This window comes from Magallana gigas, chromosome 5, assembly GCF_963853765.1.
Source record: "Magallana gigas chromosome 5, xbMagGiga1.1, whole genome shotgun sequence".
Classification (NCBI taxonomy): domain Eukaryota; kingdom Metazoa; phylum Mollusca; class Bivalvia; order Ostreida; family Ostreidae; genus Magallana; species Magallana gigas.
Window position 1 is genome coordinate 25,789,433 of NC_088857.1, and position 13,470 is coordinate 25,802,902.

General features: G+C 33.9%; 1 protein-coding gene across 2 annotated transcripts in view; it reads left to right on the forward strand.

The window, feature by feature from the left end:
• The window catches only part of LOC105340004 (tetratricopeptide repeat protein 17), a 32,640-nt gene that overhangs the window by 9,736 nt on the left and 9,434 nt on the right, over positions 1-13,470 (forward strand). Inside the window, exons 12-23 of one of the 2 annotated variants that reach the window (XM_034454167.2) lie at positions 155-273; positions 362-557; positions 1,087-1,161; positions 2,874-3,098; positions 3,788-4,060; positions 4,394-4,532; positions 5,771-5,830; positions 6,033-6,130; positions 7,182-7,352; positions 9,629-9,929; positions 10,403-10,532; positions 11,798-12,036. In XM_034454167.2, the coding sequence (XP_034310058.2) occupies positions 155-273; positions 362-557; positions 1,087-1,161; positions 2,874-3,098; positions 3,788-4,060; positions 4,394-4,532; positions 5,771-5,830; positions 6,033-6,130; positions 7,182-7,352; positions 9,629-9,929; positions 10,403-10,532; positions 11,798-11,867 (1,857 nt within the window). In that variant the 3' untranslated portion in view covers positions 11,868-12,036. Of the gene's footprint in view, positions 1-154; positions 274-361; positions 558-1,086; positions 1,162-2,873; positions 3,099-3,787; positions 4,061-4,393; positions 4,533-5,770; positions 5,831-6,032; positions 6,131-7,181; positions 7,353-9,628; positions 9,930-10,402; positions 10,533-11,797; positions 12,037-13,470 lie in introns of those variants that run through there. The other variant, XM_011445835.4, reaches the window with a different exon arrangement.

Here is a 13,470-nt window from a genome sequence, read left to right on the forward strand (position 1 = left end):
TGAATTTTATGTATTCTCTATGAAATTATAGTCAGTGCTGCTAGTTTAGTATGATTATATATGGCCAATGGATAGTATCCTTAAAAGAAATAACACTCGCTAATAACTGATGTGACTTGCTGATGAATTGATTTCATCCTGTCATGTTTTGCAGTACAACAACCCGGACAGTGATTGGCCCGCCAAAGATGAATGCGATACCTATGTCCAAAAGGTCCCTGACCCCCGCAACCTCTCCACTATATATCTCAGTCCAGAAAACAAGGGCTTCGAGTGAGTAGTTTACATTAATAGCAAAAGATGAATTCTCTTACATTAAATTTTGAAAATGTTTTTATTCATTTCCCTTTACAATCATCAGGGTGAAAGCATTGCTGACAGAGGCTCAGAACTTGCAGCAAGAGGATGAGCACCCCTTGCCCTGGTACCCTCCAGTTTGTGTCCCCCTGATGGAGATCCCTGAGGGTCAAAAGAAAACCTATGACCACATCAAGTCTGTCACCTATGAGGAGAGGACCAGGATACCATTAAAGTTGAATGACCCATCCATGTTTCCTGTAAGACTCCCATTTATAGTTCCCCAATCATATCTATAATTTTTTTTTTTTTTTTTTTTTTTTTTTTTTTTTTTTATTTTACTCTCAAGAAACATAATAAATAAATTCAATACAGTTTTTTATTTATCATATCTATAATTTAATACACAGTACATATCCAGTTGAACACATACTGAACTTCACCTGCCTTGCACTATAGTGCTCTAGTGCTGTAGTGCAACAAAATACCAAAGCTTTTCTTGTCTTCAAATTTATCACCAGATTGTTAGACGTATTTATTTTTAAGGCAACGACATGATTGTCACATGTACAGCTATTGTTATAGGGATATCGGCTATGTGTTAGAGATAATCTGACCTATATACATGTAATGCTGTATAATGAAATTATTGAATATAGAGTCTCGTCTTCAGTTCAATGTTCATCTTCATAGATTACACTTTTTAGTTACTCCATTCCAATAGATATTGTTTACATTATATTAATGCAAAGTTTATTTTAGTTATCAGTATAATTATTTGATTTTCAGATTTTACTTTCACATGTTAATGATGGGATTGCTATAGAAGAGATAGGACAAAGACTTTTAACGGCTTTAAAACAGGTAATCTGTCAACAAGTGATATAATAAGAAGACTGTTCTACAAACTACAAAAATGTACCTCTAGCTGACTAGCTCATTTGGAGCCCAATTAAGCTAAAGCTCTAGTGAGTTTTTCTGATCACATTTTGTCAGGCGTTTGTCTCTCCATCCATTTGTTATCGTTCCACCTCACCTGAGCCACAGTTACAAAATATATATATTTTTTTTTAAATTTTGTAAGGCTACTCTGTTACTGAATCAAAGTTGAACAGGTGCCAATTTATACATCTTTACACTAGAAGATGTAACTTGACAAAACTTTAAATTTATTCAAAATTCAGATTTAGTCAAGGAAAATCAGTCTTTTTTTAAATAAATCTTGGTATGTCAAAGGAGTAAGATGTGTAATGACTTGTTTGATGAAAATGAACACTTTTTAGATTTTGAAATGTTAAAAAGAAAATTTATTATTCAAATGAATTATTTAACATATATGGGAGTAAGACAAGCTGTACTACCGGATTTAAAAAAAAGATACAACTTCATTAGAAATGAAGTCTTCAAACCTTTTATACCATTACCTTTAATATTAAAACCTTTGTATTAACAAAAAAAATGTTCAAAACCAATGTATGATATATTAAATCAGACAAATGTAACACCAGAGGGAAAGGAAAAACGGAGTAAACATTTTGTGGTTACAGAAAAACAATGGGTTTCAATCTTTCATTTACCTTTCACTATTACCTCAGACTCTAAATTTCAATGGTTGCAGTACAGAATAAACCATTATATATTAACTACAAACAGTTTTATGTATAAAATTGGTAAAGTGGATACTAATCTATGTACCTTTTTGTGAAGATGCTGAGGAAACAATATATCACTGATTATGGGAATGTCCAAAGCTACAACATTTACTAGCGGAATTTGTTAGAGTTTGCAACTCTAAAGAAACTAGAATAAACTTTGATAATAAAACTTTTGTTTTTGTTGATTTATGTGGTGTGAAATCAAAAGTGTTCAATACTGTACTCATCGTGATAAAAAAATACATGTACAGAAGTAGATGCCAGAAAAAAACAATTAACAGTAAACCCTTATAAATGATTTAAAACAGTTATATAAAGAATTGCAATTCTGTGCAAAGGAAATAAGTGAGATGGATAGGTTCAATACAGACTGGGATATTTGGACCCCTTTGATTAACACTCTCTCTCTCCCTCTCTCTCTCTCTCTCTCTCTCTCTCCCTCTCTCTCAAAATAAAAAATGTGTTCAAATATGTAATATGTTTTTTTCTTAGTAAATGTTCATTATATATGCAATGTTGAAATGTTGAAGCAATTGTTTCATTGCACTGTTAAACACTTTGTATCCTTGAAAATTTGTAATGTATGCAGAAGAAGTTTGCTTATTAATATGTTTGTATCATAAAATATGAATTAAAAAAAAAATGGGCACCAATAAAAAAACAAAAACAAAAGCAAAACCCACAAAAAATATTAAGTCAAGGGAAATCAATAAAAGGTACCATTTGCCTTAGTCCTAAATATTGGCCCAGTTTAGTTTATGCCAAGTAGGAGTTCGAGCAGGCATACAACTTCTAGTGAAACAGGCTCCAGTTGAGGAACTGCGCCTCGGGCATCTTGTTTGATTTGCAACAGAGGCAATTACAGAATTGTTTTTCAGTATGATTCTTAGGATATAAATGTATTGCTTTCACTATGCACAGAAAATAGGTCCTGGTTGGGTGCTGTATAACTTGGCTGGCCTGTACTGGAGGATCATCGGTAACAACTACCAGGGGGTCGAGTGTATCCGGCGCTCACTGTACCTAGTCCCAGAGGAGTACAAGGACGTACCGCTAGTGAACCTGGCCAACATTCTGTACCGCTGGGGGAGGTTTGAGGATGCAGTGACGGTGATGAGGGACGCCCTAGTGGTCAATGATTTGGAGGTACAGAAATCTAATGGAACTTCAATTGTTCTTTGTGGATAACATTTTTATCATGCTATCCTTTTTTTAGGAGCCACACAAAAATATTTACATTTGCAAATATGCTTCCTTTTATCAAATTATAGAATAGTGAAAACATTTAATTCTGTGTTAACTTTTTAATGATGTCACAATGGTTACTGCAAGTGCTTATTGTTGCATAGTTGCAAACATGATAAACACGGTTGTTTTAATAATTTTGAACAGCTTGCCTTTTTCAAACGTAAATAGACAGCAATGTATAAAAGTTCCCAGGGATATAAACTTGGTTGGTACATGATCAAATCTTCTTACTAGAAGCCCTTCAGACTTCACAGAATTTGATTACATGACCAACCAAGTTTATACCCAATGAATTTTTTAACTTTCTGTTTATTTTATAATTGAAAATAAGGTTCTCAGGCCAACATGCATTAGCTTTAAGATAGCTTATAGCAAGTGCTTTGGCCAATGCAATCCTTGAATCATTCTGCATGTTAGCTTTGACAACCCCCCCCCCCCCCCCACCCCAAAAAAAAGAATTGTCATAAACTAAAGCATCTAGATATTTTAAATCCAAATATCTTATGCCCCACTGTATATTTAGCAAGTCAGAAACAGACTCAAATTCATTTGGTGATACATGTTGGCGAGATAATTTCCAATTTCAGCCGGAGTCTCATTATTTCTATGCAAACCTCCTGTGGGCAACAAAGAACTACACAGGAGCTGTCAAACATTATGAAAAATCCCTGGATATTTTACCCGAAAGTCAGGACACATTCAACAATCTTCGGGCCATCAGATGTTACCTTAAGTTTCATCATGCCGCCCAGAGTGCTGTTGCAGCCAAGCAGTCCAAGAACCAGGGCTGTCCGTCACGGAATAAAGGGGGCGGGGCTACCGGTAACCAGGAGACAGAGAGCAGAGTCATCTGTAAAAATGTAGGTGTGCCTCTTGGAGCAATATTTGTAGGTATATCAAAGTAGTGTTGCTGTGGTTACCTCATGTGGTGTATTCTTTAAGTACAAAGATCCTTACTGTACTTTAATATCTAGAAAATTCGGGAATATGTGGATTGGGATGTGTATTAGAACAGGGAGGGGGCTGTATTTGATTCCTTTTGATAGAGATTGTTCTCAGGAGCTTTATAGTTTTGTGATCAAAATGTCAAAATATATTCTTGAAATGAATTTTTTAAATTTAAAATTAAAAGTTATTTACATGTACATGTAAAATCATTGAATTGGTCTTGAGCGGACACCTCTATGTTGTAGGAGAATGGGGAGGAGAAGTGTGTGATAGAGACCCGTAGTCGGACCAAGTCGGGTGAGTGTAACGGCCACTGTACCCAGACCTGCACTGTCACCCCCATCAAGTTTGACAGCTGCACAGGACAAGATGGGCCTTTAGCAGGTAAAACCTTTTTTTCATGTCAGTAGTTATATATATATATTTGATTAATATGACAGAACTTCTGTACGTTAAAGAAAACATAAATAAAGGCAAATATTATGATTTTATATTGGTGAGTTCAGCAAGTATCGTTTACTCAGCCACTTTGATCAATTTCACAGCTATGTTAAGGCTGTCCGAAGCTAAATTAATATCGAAAAAGTGATACTGATCTAATTACCAGGTATTGAAAAAATACTTTAACTGGGCGAATTTTTTAAAATCTTAATGACAAAAATAAGAAGCAATATCCAACACTTTATTTGATGCATTTTTGTGACGTCATGTGTTCTTTTAATCATGTGACATGCGTATCCTAAGACGGCAAATGATCTATATAAATTGCACCGGTGCAAGTGATTAAATACACTAAAACAAAAATATTTTTGTGAAAAATCCTTCGATAAGTAGTGTTTTTTGCAGTTCTCTTTGAGGGTTCATATAATTATTCCATTTATTAAAAATATTGTCAAAATATTTGGCCTCTTCATTGAAATTTTTACTTTTTAAGCTAAGTTTACACAAAATTGGGTCAATTGGTAGGTTTCCCCAGCATGATTCACATTGTACTTATTTTCTCTCCCAATTTCACACTGTCTAAGATTGTATTAATATTTCCCTTGCTCCAAGCTTTTTTATACATGCATGAACATCTCCATTCATTAGTTTAAACGTAGCAGGGGGAAGTCTCTAAACCATTAATAGTTTATAAATAGTTATTTACCTAATACATTTGTATGAAGCTTTAAAACTGCTGCATATTGGATACTCAAAATTGATAATATTGAATTAAGTATCACTAGTATTTCCAACAGCGTCTCTGTAAAGGAAACAAACAGTTTTATAAAGTTCAATAAATTTCACTTATAAGTTGAGAACTATAAAAAGGAATGCAGATGGTGATGTCATGGTTGATTATGACATCATATTGCATTAAATACAGAAAAATGACTTTCTACACATCGCTGTTAAATTAATTGAATAGTCTTAACAAACCCACGTATATACCATGAGATATTATTGACCAATTAGATTGAGGTTAATATTATTATGTTCCTGCAATTTTCTATGTATTAATTCCTGAGTAATTATTATGCCAGAAGGCAAGAAAGTAAACAAGACAGCTTTACTGTACAGTCAAGACTGATCGGGCTGCATTGACATTGCAGAATTTTGATATTATATTGTTTACATTAAAGGGGGCTGCTCTCAGAAAGGACCAAGCCAGCCATTTCCGAACAGTGGAGAAGAGCCACAATGTAAGATGTCTCTCTCAAGTTTCTGTTTAAATGCAAACAATTGAACTCCTAGATTGCACTTAATCTCTAGGATACACTGATGTGGTGTTTTACTCTCTAAAACTGTGTGTACTGAAATTTATTTGTCCATTAATTGATTTTAAAGGAAAATTCTCTTGGCTGCAGATGAAAATTTTTATTGCTATTTTTATTTTTATTTCAGTAGGGGGAGAGTTTCCTTTGCGGCTAGATGAAGTCAGTGAACATTATTTATCAAAGTCTCTCTGTGAAGGGGAGGAATGTAATCATCTCAAAGTACAGGTAGGTCAACTCAAGGTACAGGTAGTTCATCTCAAAGTACAGGTAGGTCAACTCAAAGTACAGGTAGGTCATCTCAAAATATAAGTAGGTCATCTCAAAGTATAAGTAGGTCATCTCAAAGTATAAGTAGGTCATCTCAAAGTACAGGTAGGTCATCTCAAAGTTCAGGTAGGTTTTAATTAGCTCAGCTGAGTGATTATGTATTACAAGTTTCCATCCGCATATTGCTGGTTATTTTTCATCTATGAGTTTTCTTGATGCAATCAATGCCATTTTTGGTTTGTTTTCTAGATCACTTAATAATTAAAGCCTGTTTAAAATGCTTTAAGCAAGTTTTTCATCAATTGAAATCGAAACAAACAACAGGGTTTGACATTTAATGTAGAGATGTAAAAAATATTTTCTGGACATATATAGATATTTTTTATAGATTAGATATAAATGCAATCATAGTAAAGCTATAATAAAAGTAAGGTTCTTGTACTTTAATTTAAACCATTGCTTGAAATCTTAATGTTCAAATGGGGAAGGGGTTGATTTGGATTCCATTGTGATTTTGATTACCACCATGCAATCAATATGCATGCCGACTAGTTATTTATGGAAGTCATAATCCACAGGGATAAAAAAGAGTTCACATTTTGATATAGAAACATGATTTAATCTACCATAAAGTCTTGTGTATGATACATAAATAAATACGTATGTAGATACATAAGAAAATAAATAAGCCCCCCCCCCCCAATTTGGGGTTAAATATTGAAAAAAAAACTGTCTGCACATGCTAACCATGCCTATGCAGGGCTACAGTCAGCTGACTGACACCTATGTATACACACTGAACACAAAACATCACATGGAGGTGGACTTGCAATCATGTTGGGAAAGAAGCCTGATGTATAAAGTTCATGTAGTATTATTTGAAATGATTTCTTTAAAAAATTCTATTGTACATATCCTAACATATTTATTTTATCAGGATGTATTTTGTTGAAAGGTTTACAATAGTCAATTGTACTCGTTTATGGTTTGATTCTGATTTCTTTTGCAGCATGGAGGACAAAGGTATCACATTAAACTGGAAGTTGAGAATGGAATTCTCCACCAGAAGTTAATTTTCTCTCAGTCCATAGAAGAATTGTATGTAGAGCTGCACGAATGTGTCATTTTTAATGACGGCACAAAGTCCCCTGGATGCAGCAGACCTGAATATAAAAATTACGTGAGTGCCTGCTTCTTTCCATTAGGCCATCGGGTTTGTCTGTAAACTCTGTAGATTGTTAATAGCATTGGGAGGATTCTGTTTTGATTTCTTGTACATGTAGTCATGTAAGTATTAAGTAATTGTTGTAGTTCATACATTAGGTTTTTAATAGGAGAAAGTGTTGGTTAAATGAAAAATGGAAGGGCTGAATATTATCTTTCTGTCTTGTAAACCAGGCATGGTTATGAAGCATAACAAATACATGTTTGTTGTACTTAAAGTAAAAATGTACTAAATGACCTCTGTAAGGATTGTCTGAATGATGGCTTTGGTGGAGAAGGGGATGGACAAGTCTTTCAGCTGTGTACATTCATTGGATTTTGTTGTATTATATATCTAATGTATAATGTGGATAAGAGGCAGTCTTTTCAGAGTTAATTTGTGCATGCATTACAATGGGATTATGTCATCACATGGATCATTTACCGGTATTATCGATTGTTTCGAGAGAGAAAGATGAAAGACATCCTAAAATTGGACAGTGTTGTTTATAAATGGACAACACTTCTGATTTATCTTAAAAGCTTGTTATTTTTTGGGGGGCCAGGTGTAAAAACAATTAAGTGACAGGGCCTTGATTCAAGTTGACCACTGAATTGTTGTAAGAGAGTGCTTGATATTCACAAATTAATATCACATAATGTGACAACCAACATATTAACACTGTAATATGTGATGTGTTGGCCAAGAAACATCAAAGAAAAAATACTGCACCATTGGACAAGTGCTTCCTATGAGAGTGGTTATGTCTGAAAATTGAAAATGTTTTACTTGATTTAAATTATGCAGAATCTGTAATGCTAATTAATTTAAGATTTCAAATCAAACAAATTTTTATATTACTATGAGCAATCATAGTTACCACACATTCTCGTTTTAGATTTAGTTATAAACACAAGCCTGGAAGTTAACAGTTTCCAAGACGTGACCTCATTCTGTGTGATCCAGACGATCAAGTTGACAATGTGTTTTTTAATGGGAAGACTTATATACCCTTGATACAAACATTTCTCTAAATAATTGGTGTTTTCAAGTGGAACTTGAATTAAAATTTGCTCAATTTATGTATTATTTGTTTTACAAGAAGAGTAAGTGTAAAGTAAAAATTGTAATGTTCTATGCATGCATGAATCTGTTTCCTTCAAAATTGGAGGTTTCTTGCCAAATAGAATTCATCAAAAGTTTGTTAGATGTCGCATTGATGTTCTACATTAAGTTAAAAATCATCAAAAACACAGTTTGTCTCTGTAAAATGCATTTACAGAAATCTACTGTACTCTGAATTCGAATTCAGTGAAACCATTACTGTATCAAATACTTTCTTTATCATCATTTCAACATACTAATACTAGAGTAAATTTCAACATTTGGATTTCATCTTGTATTAGTTGACTGGATAATGTAATTAGCAAAAATGTGAGATTTGTTGTTGGACCTTTGAGTCACAACATCACTATATGGCGGTGGCATTCTCTCTCAGAGGTAATCTAGTTGTTGTTATTGCTGTTGTCAGTAATTAGCTTTGATTGGATGCCTTCATTTATATGTTGTTGTGAATCATTTCCATAATCTTTTGACTAGTGTAAGAATGTATATTTTTATTTTTGGCATGTGTTTTTGGATCAAACTTATCTTTTTTCTCTGCATGTCTGATTAAATCTTGAGGTTATAGTCTGCCCTTTTGTCCCTTTTCAATGGAGATATGTTTAACATAATCAGATTTTAACAGAAATGCTGAAAAAATGATCAAGACTTCAATTCTGTTATTGGACAACTCATTTTTGATGTTATAACTATATTTTAAAGTAATTTTCTATTTGACTTTGGAGATGTGGTCATTGGTTGTGTTGTCTCATTGGAAGTTGCTATGCTCCTGTAGCTGTTGTGTTGTTCTGTCATTCTTTGACCTCCTGACCTTCTGTAAAGTTGTATGTATATGTTGTGTGTTTTGGAGAGTATAGTACCGGTACATGGTTCTAAACTTATCCGTTTTTGCCATTTTTGTTTTTGTTGTTGTTGTTTTTTGGGCTTTTTTTTTAAAGAAGAAACCAGTAATTTTATTGATAATTCAGTCTACATACTGTGATAACATGTAATATTTACTCATTGAAAGAAAATCTGCAAAATTACTTTTTGACCGACTAATAACTTCATTTTGTTGCAAATAACCATTTCTTTTTTTGTATTCTCTGACAAAATTCATCAGTATATGTTGCTTTTCTTTTCAATTATAGTTGCACAACATTATCACCAACAAACTAGACTATGAGCAGGTTGAGCTCATTCTGATGGAGCATCTAAATGCCCAAAATGACCCCAAACAACAGACCAAGTGTAGCGGCAGTAAATCCCAGAGTTGTAGCTGTTCCCAGACCCTGGATGTCAAACCCCCAAAGGGACCAGTGGTAGAGAAGATAGAAAAGTTTACCCTGGCCTGGGACAGCGAGGAATCCAATCCGAACGAACCGGATGTATCCGACGGGAAAGAGGCGGAAACCGTACCTGTGGAACAGCTGCCAGACAGCGAGCTGCCTGGTAAAAGTGCAAATACATCATATATTCAAGTTGTTTTTTTTGGTCTGTCTGAAAATTTTGATTTATTATTCTTCTTGAACACCAAACTTTGTGGAATTTCACTGTTCCGTGGATTCCAAAATCAAAATGTTCACTGAATTATATACAAAATTTGATAGCATATAGTACACTACCAAACAGACCATGAATGTATGAATGTATCACTGTGCATCGAACAACTAATGCCAAAAATATGGATGAAACCACAGTATATATGTATGGGCCATTTCATTATTGTTTGAAACCAGACTTTGTTATCTTTTATCTTTATGTTTGTAATAGATGAAAAACTGTGTGGTCCTGCTTCTTATTAAGAAAAACACCCCAAACTCGCAGTGTTTGCATCTTGGTGTCTGAAAATGAGAAGATTGTAATTTTCAAAAGAAAATGTTCTTTGGTCATGTTTGACAATCAACTGAGCTTGATTCTTACAGATACCACCCACCATATAGGACGGCGCTACCACATCGCCATGCCATCTGTAGAGGAGTGTCAGAGCATGCCCAAAGTGGACTTCACCGAGTTCACCAGCACATTCCTGTGTGTGTCGGCAAAAGGGATAGAGTAAGTAGTTGGAGTAAAAAAAAAGATGCATGCACATTCAAAAATGTTTTACTGGTGTAAAAGTAAAACTTTTAAGAATTTCATCAAATTCAGATGAAACAAAACATGGTCTTGTAAATGTGATACATGTATAAAAGAAAAGTAATTAAAAATGATTATTTTACTAGTTTTAGGAAGAGGGAAAATATTATCTTGTATAAATGCTTCTAATTTTTGCAAAACATTTTAAATTAGTATTATTCAATATTCTACTACAGTCATTGCCGAGATCAAAGAGATGCCGCGGACATTATTCTCCAATATACCACGAACGTCATCAGTAAATTATCCGATCTTAAACACATACCAGACTCGAGTCGATCACAAGTTTATATTTACATCTACCAAGTATTATTCCCTCTAATTCTTATGGAAACTTATAGTTAAAGAGACAGTACGGCGCATCTTATCAAAAAACCGACTTGAAAAATTTTTCCGATCGGGTTCGGTGTTTTTGTACTACTCATGAATGTATAAACTTTCAGAAAATTACAAAGCTCTCCATGAAATAAATCTCATTGTTTCATTAAAATTATTAATTATGTATAACCTATCACATATTTACATTGCAACGTGTTACGGGGTTCAGCCTTCTATACTATTACGCATGCGTATGTACTGTAAACAAAACACATGCAGGGCTTGCGAAGATTCTCCTGGACATGTTTGTTGATAAAAATATGTTTTTTCTACTTCTCTCAGGTAATAATATTTCAAAGTTTTTAAAAAAACACAATTATTATTTTGTAAGCATGTATTTTGCGTTTTTATCATAGGAGTTGCTACAACCTAAATTCATTTGTATAAATGAGGCCCCTTGAGGGGTCATTTAACATATTTATGTCTATTCATTTTAAAATGAACCGAAATTGGTAAACCATTTATAAATTATCAAGTAAGTGACGATGTGTTCAGTTTAGAGAGTCCCTTTAACCTTGTATACCATGATGACCGTAGCCGGACGAAGATCTTGTAGTTTTCAGTACGTGTCAATTACTGTCAGACAAAGTCCACGTGGTACAAATAAATGATATAAGATTATTCCAGTTTGTACGACCATTGAATTTCCGGAAACTCATAATTACGTTAATTAGGTATGTGAAAGGGATTTTTGTGAATTTCAGCTCTTACAATCAACGTTATTTCTTATTTCATAATGATTCAGTGGGTAAATCTGAAGTTATTCACACATGTGTTTTCAGCTGTACTGTCTCTTTAATTCAAAGCTCTATAGAAACAACCAGACTGAACTCTATGGGACCCGTTTATCGATTGGTCAAAATCTACAGCGGCTGAAACTGACGATAAGCTGACAGGACTGAAATTGACATGCCCTCTTTATCAATTGGTCGAAACCTACAGGGACCTAAGAAATATCACGGACTGCACGAAATATTCATGATGATGTCAGACTCAGAGTCTCCTAGGAGATGATTTGGCTGTTTCTTTTGGTTAACGTACCTATTTACGTGAACAGTAATTTAGTGAATTTTACTTCCATTTTGTAATTAATTTATTAATTAGTTGAAAGAAAGAAGTTAATATTAACAATAAAATGCTTTCTTTGGTGATTCATGCGGGTTATGAAGGTAGCGACACTGCAGAAAAAATTTACATAACATGCTAACGAAGGTTATGTATTTTTTCTGCAATGTTGCTACCCTCATATCCCAAATGAACCGCCCAAAAAAGCATTTTATTGTTTAAATAACTTAAAAACTTGCTCTTTTTAAAAAAAAAAATTGATAACGTGGGTTAGAGCAATGTATATTCCCTTTAATGTTTTTATGGCCCCCTTCGAAGAAGGGAGGGCATATTGCTTTGCTGCTGTCTGTCGGTCAGTCTGTCTGTCGGTCGGTCGGTCCACCAACAGTTTCTGTTCATTTTCTTCGCAGAGTATAAACATATTGAAATGAAATTTGGTATACAGGTTTATCAAGATAATATCTAGGTCAGGTTTGATACTGGGTACAATCGAGCAATTTTCGACAGAGTTATGGCCCTTGGACATAGAAAAATTCCAGTTATTTGCAGTTTCTGCTCATTTTCTTCGCAGAGGATGAACATATGGTAATGAAATTTGGTATACAGGTTTATCATGATAATATCTAGGTCAAGTTCGATATTGGGTACAATCGAGCAATTTTCAAGAGAGTTATGGCCCTTGGACTTAGAAACATTCCAGTTATTTGCAGTTTCTGCTCATTTTCTTTGCAAAGGATGAACATATTGAAATAAAATTTGGTATACAGGTTTATCATGATAATATCTAGGTCAAGTATGATTTTGGTTACAATTGAGCAATTTTCAACAGAGTTATGTCCCTTTGACGTAGAAAAATTGCAGTTATTTGCAGTTTACGTTAATTTTCTTTGTGGATGTTTCCAAGGTAGGGGGGCATAAGTATTTCACAAACATCTCTTGTTTTCAAAGAGCTAATCGCGGCTGTTCCAAGACCCTTCCCTAACACATTTTCACTGCTTGTTTGTCCAAGTAAAAAAAAACAAAATTAATAGGTTATCAAATTACTAATCTAAATTAATAAAAAAAAAATCATAAATATTTTAAATGTGTATTTCATTCATTGAAAAATATATTGTCTGCATTTGATTCCATTGATAGTCGGCGATCAATGTACTTCGATCAATGGAGAACATTTTTATTATAAATCAGAATGAGTACAGATTATAGATTATCATCAGCCTGATCATACATTTGCTTGGCAATATATTATTGCTTCTTTGGTAAAAGGTGAAATAGGTTTGGTCCTATCGTCTTACTTGAACGAAATGTTTTCAATACTCATTTTTGAAGCAGCCATTACTAACAAAACCTTTGGGGTTACGCTAAACAGCCGTTTCAACCAATCAGATTCATCTCGGTTGTAAATATGACCTAC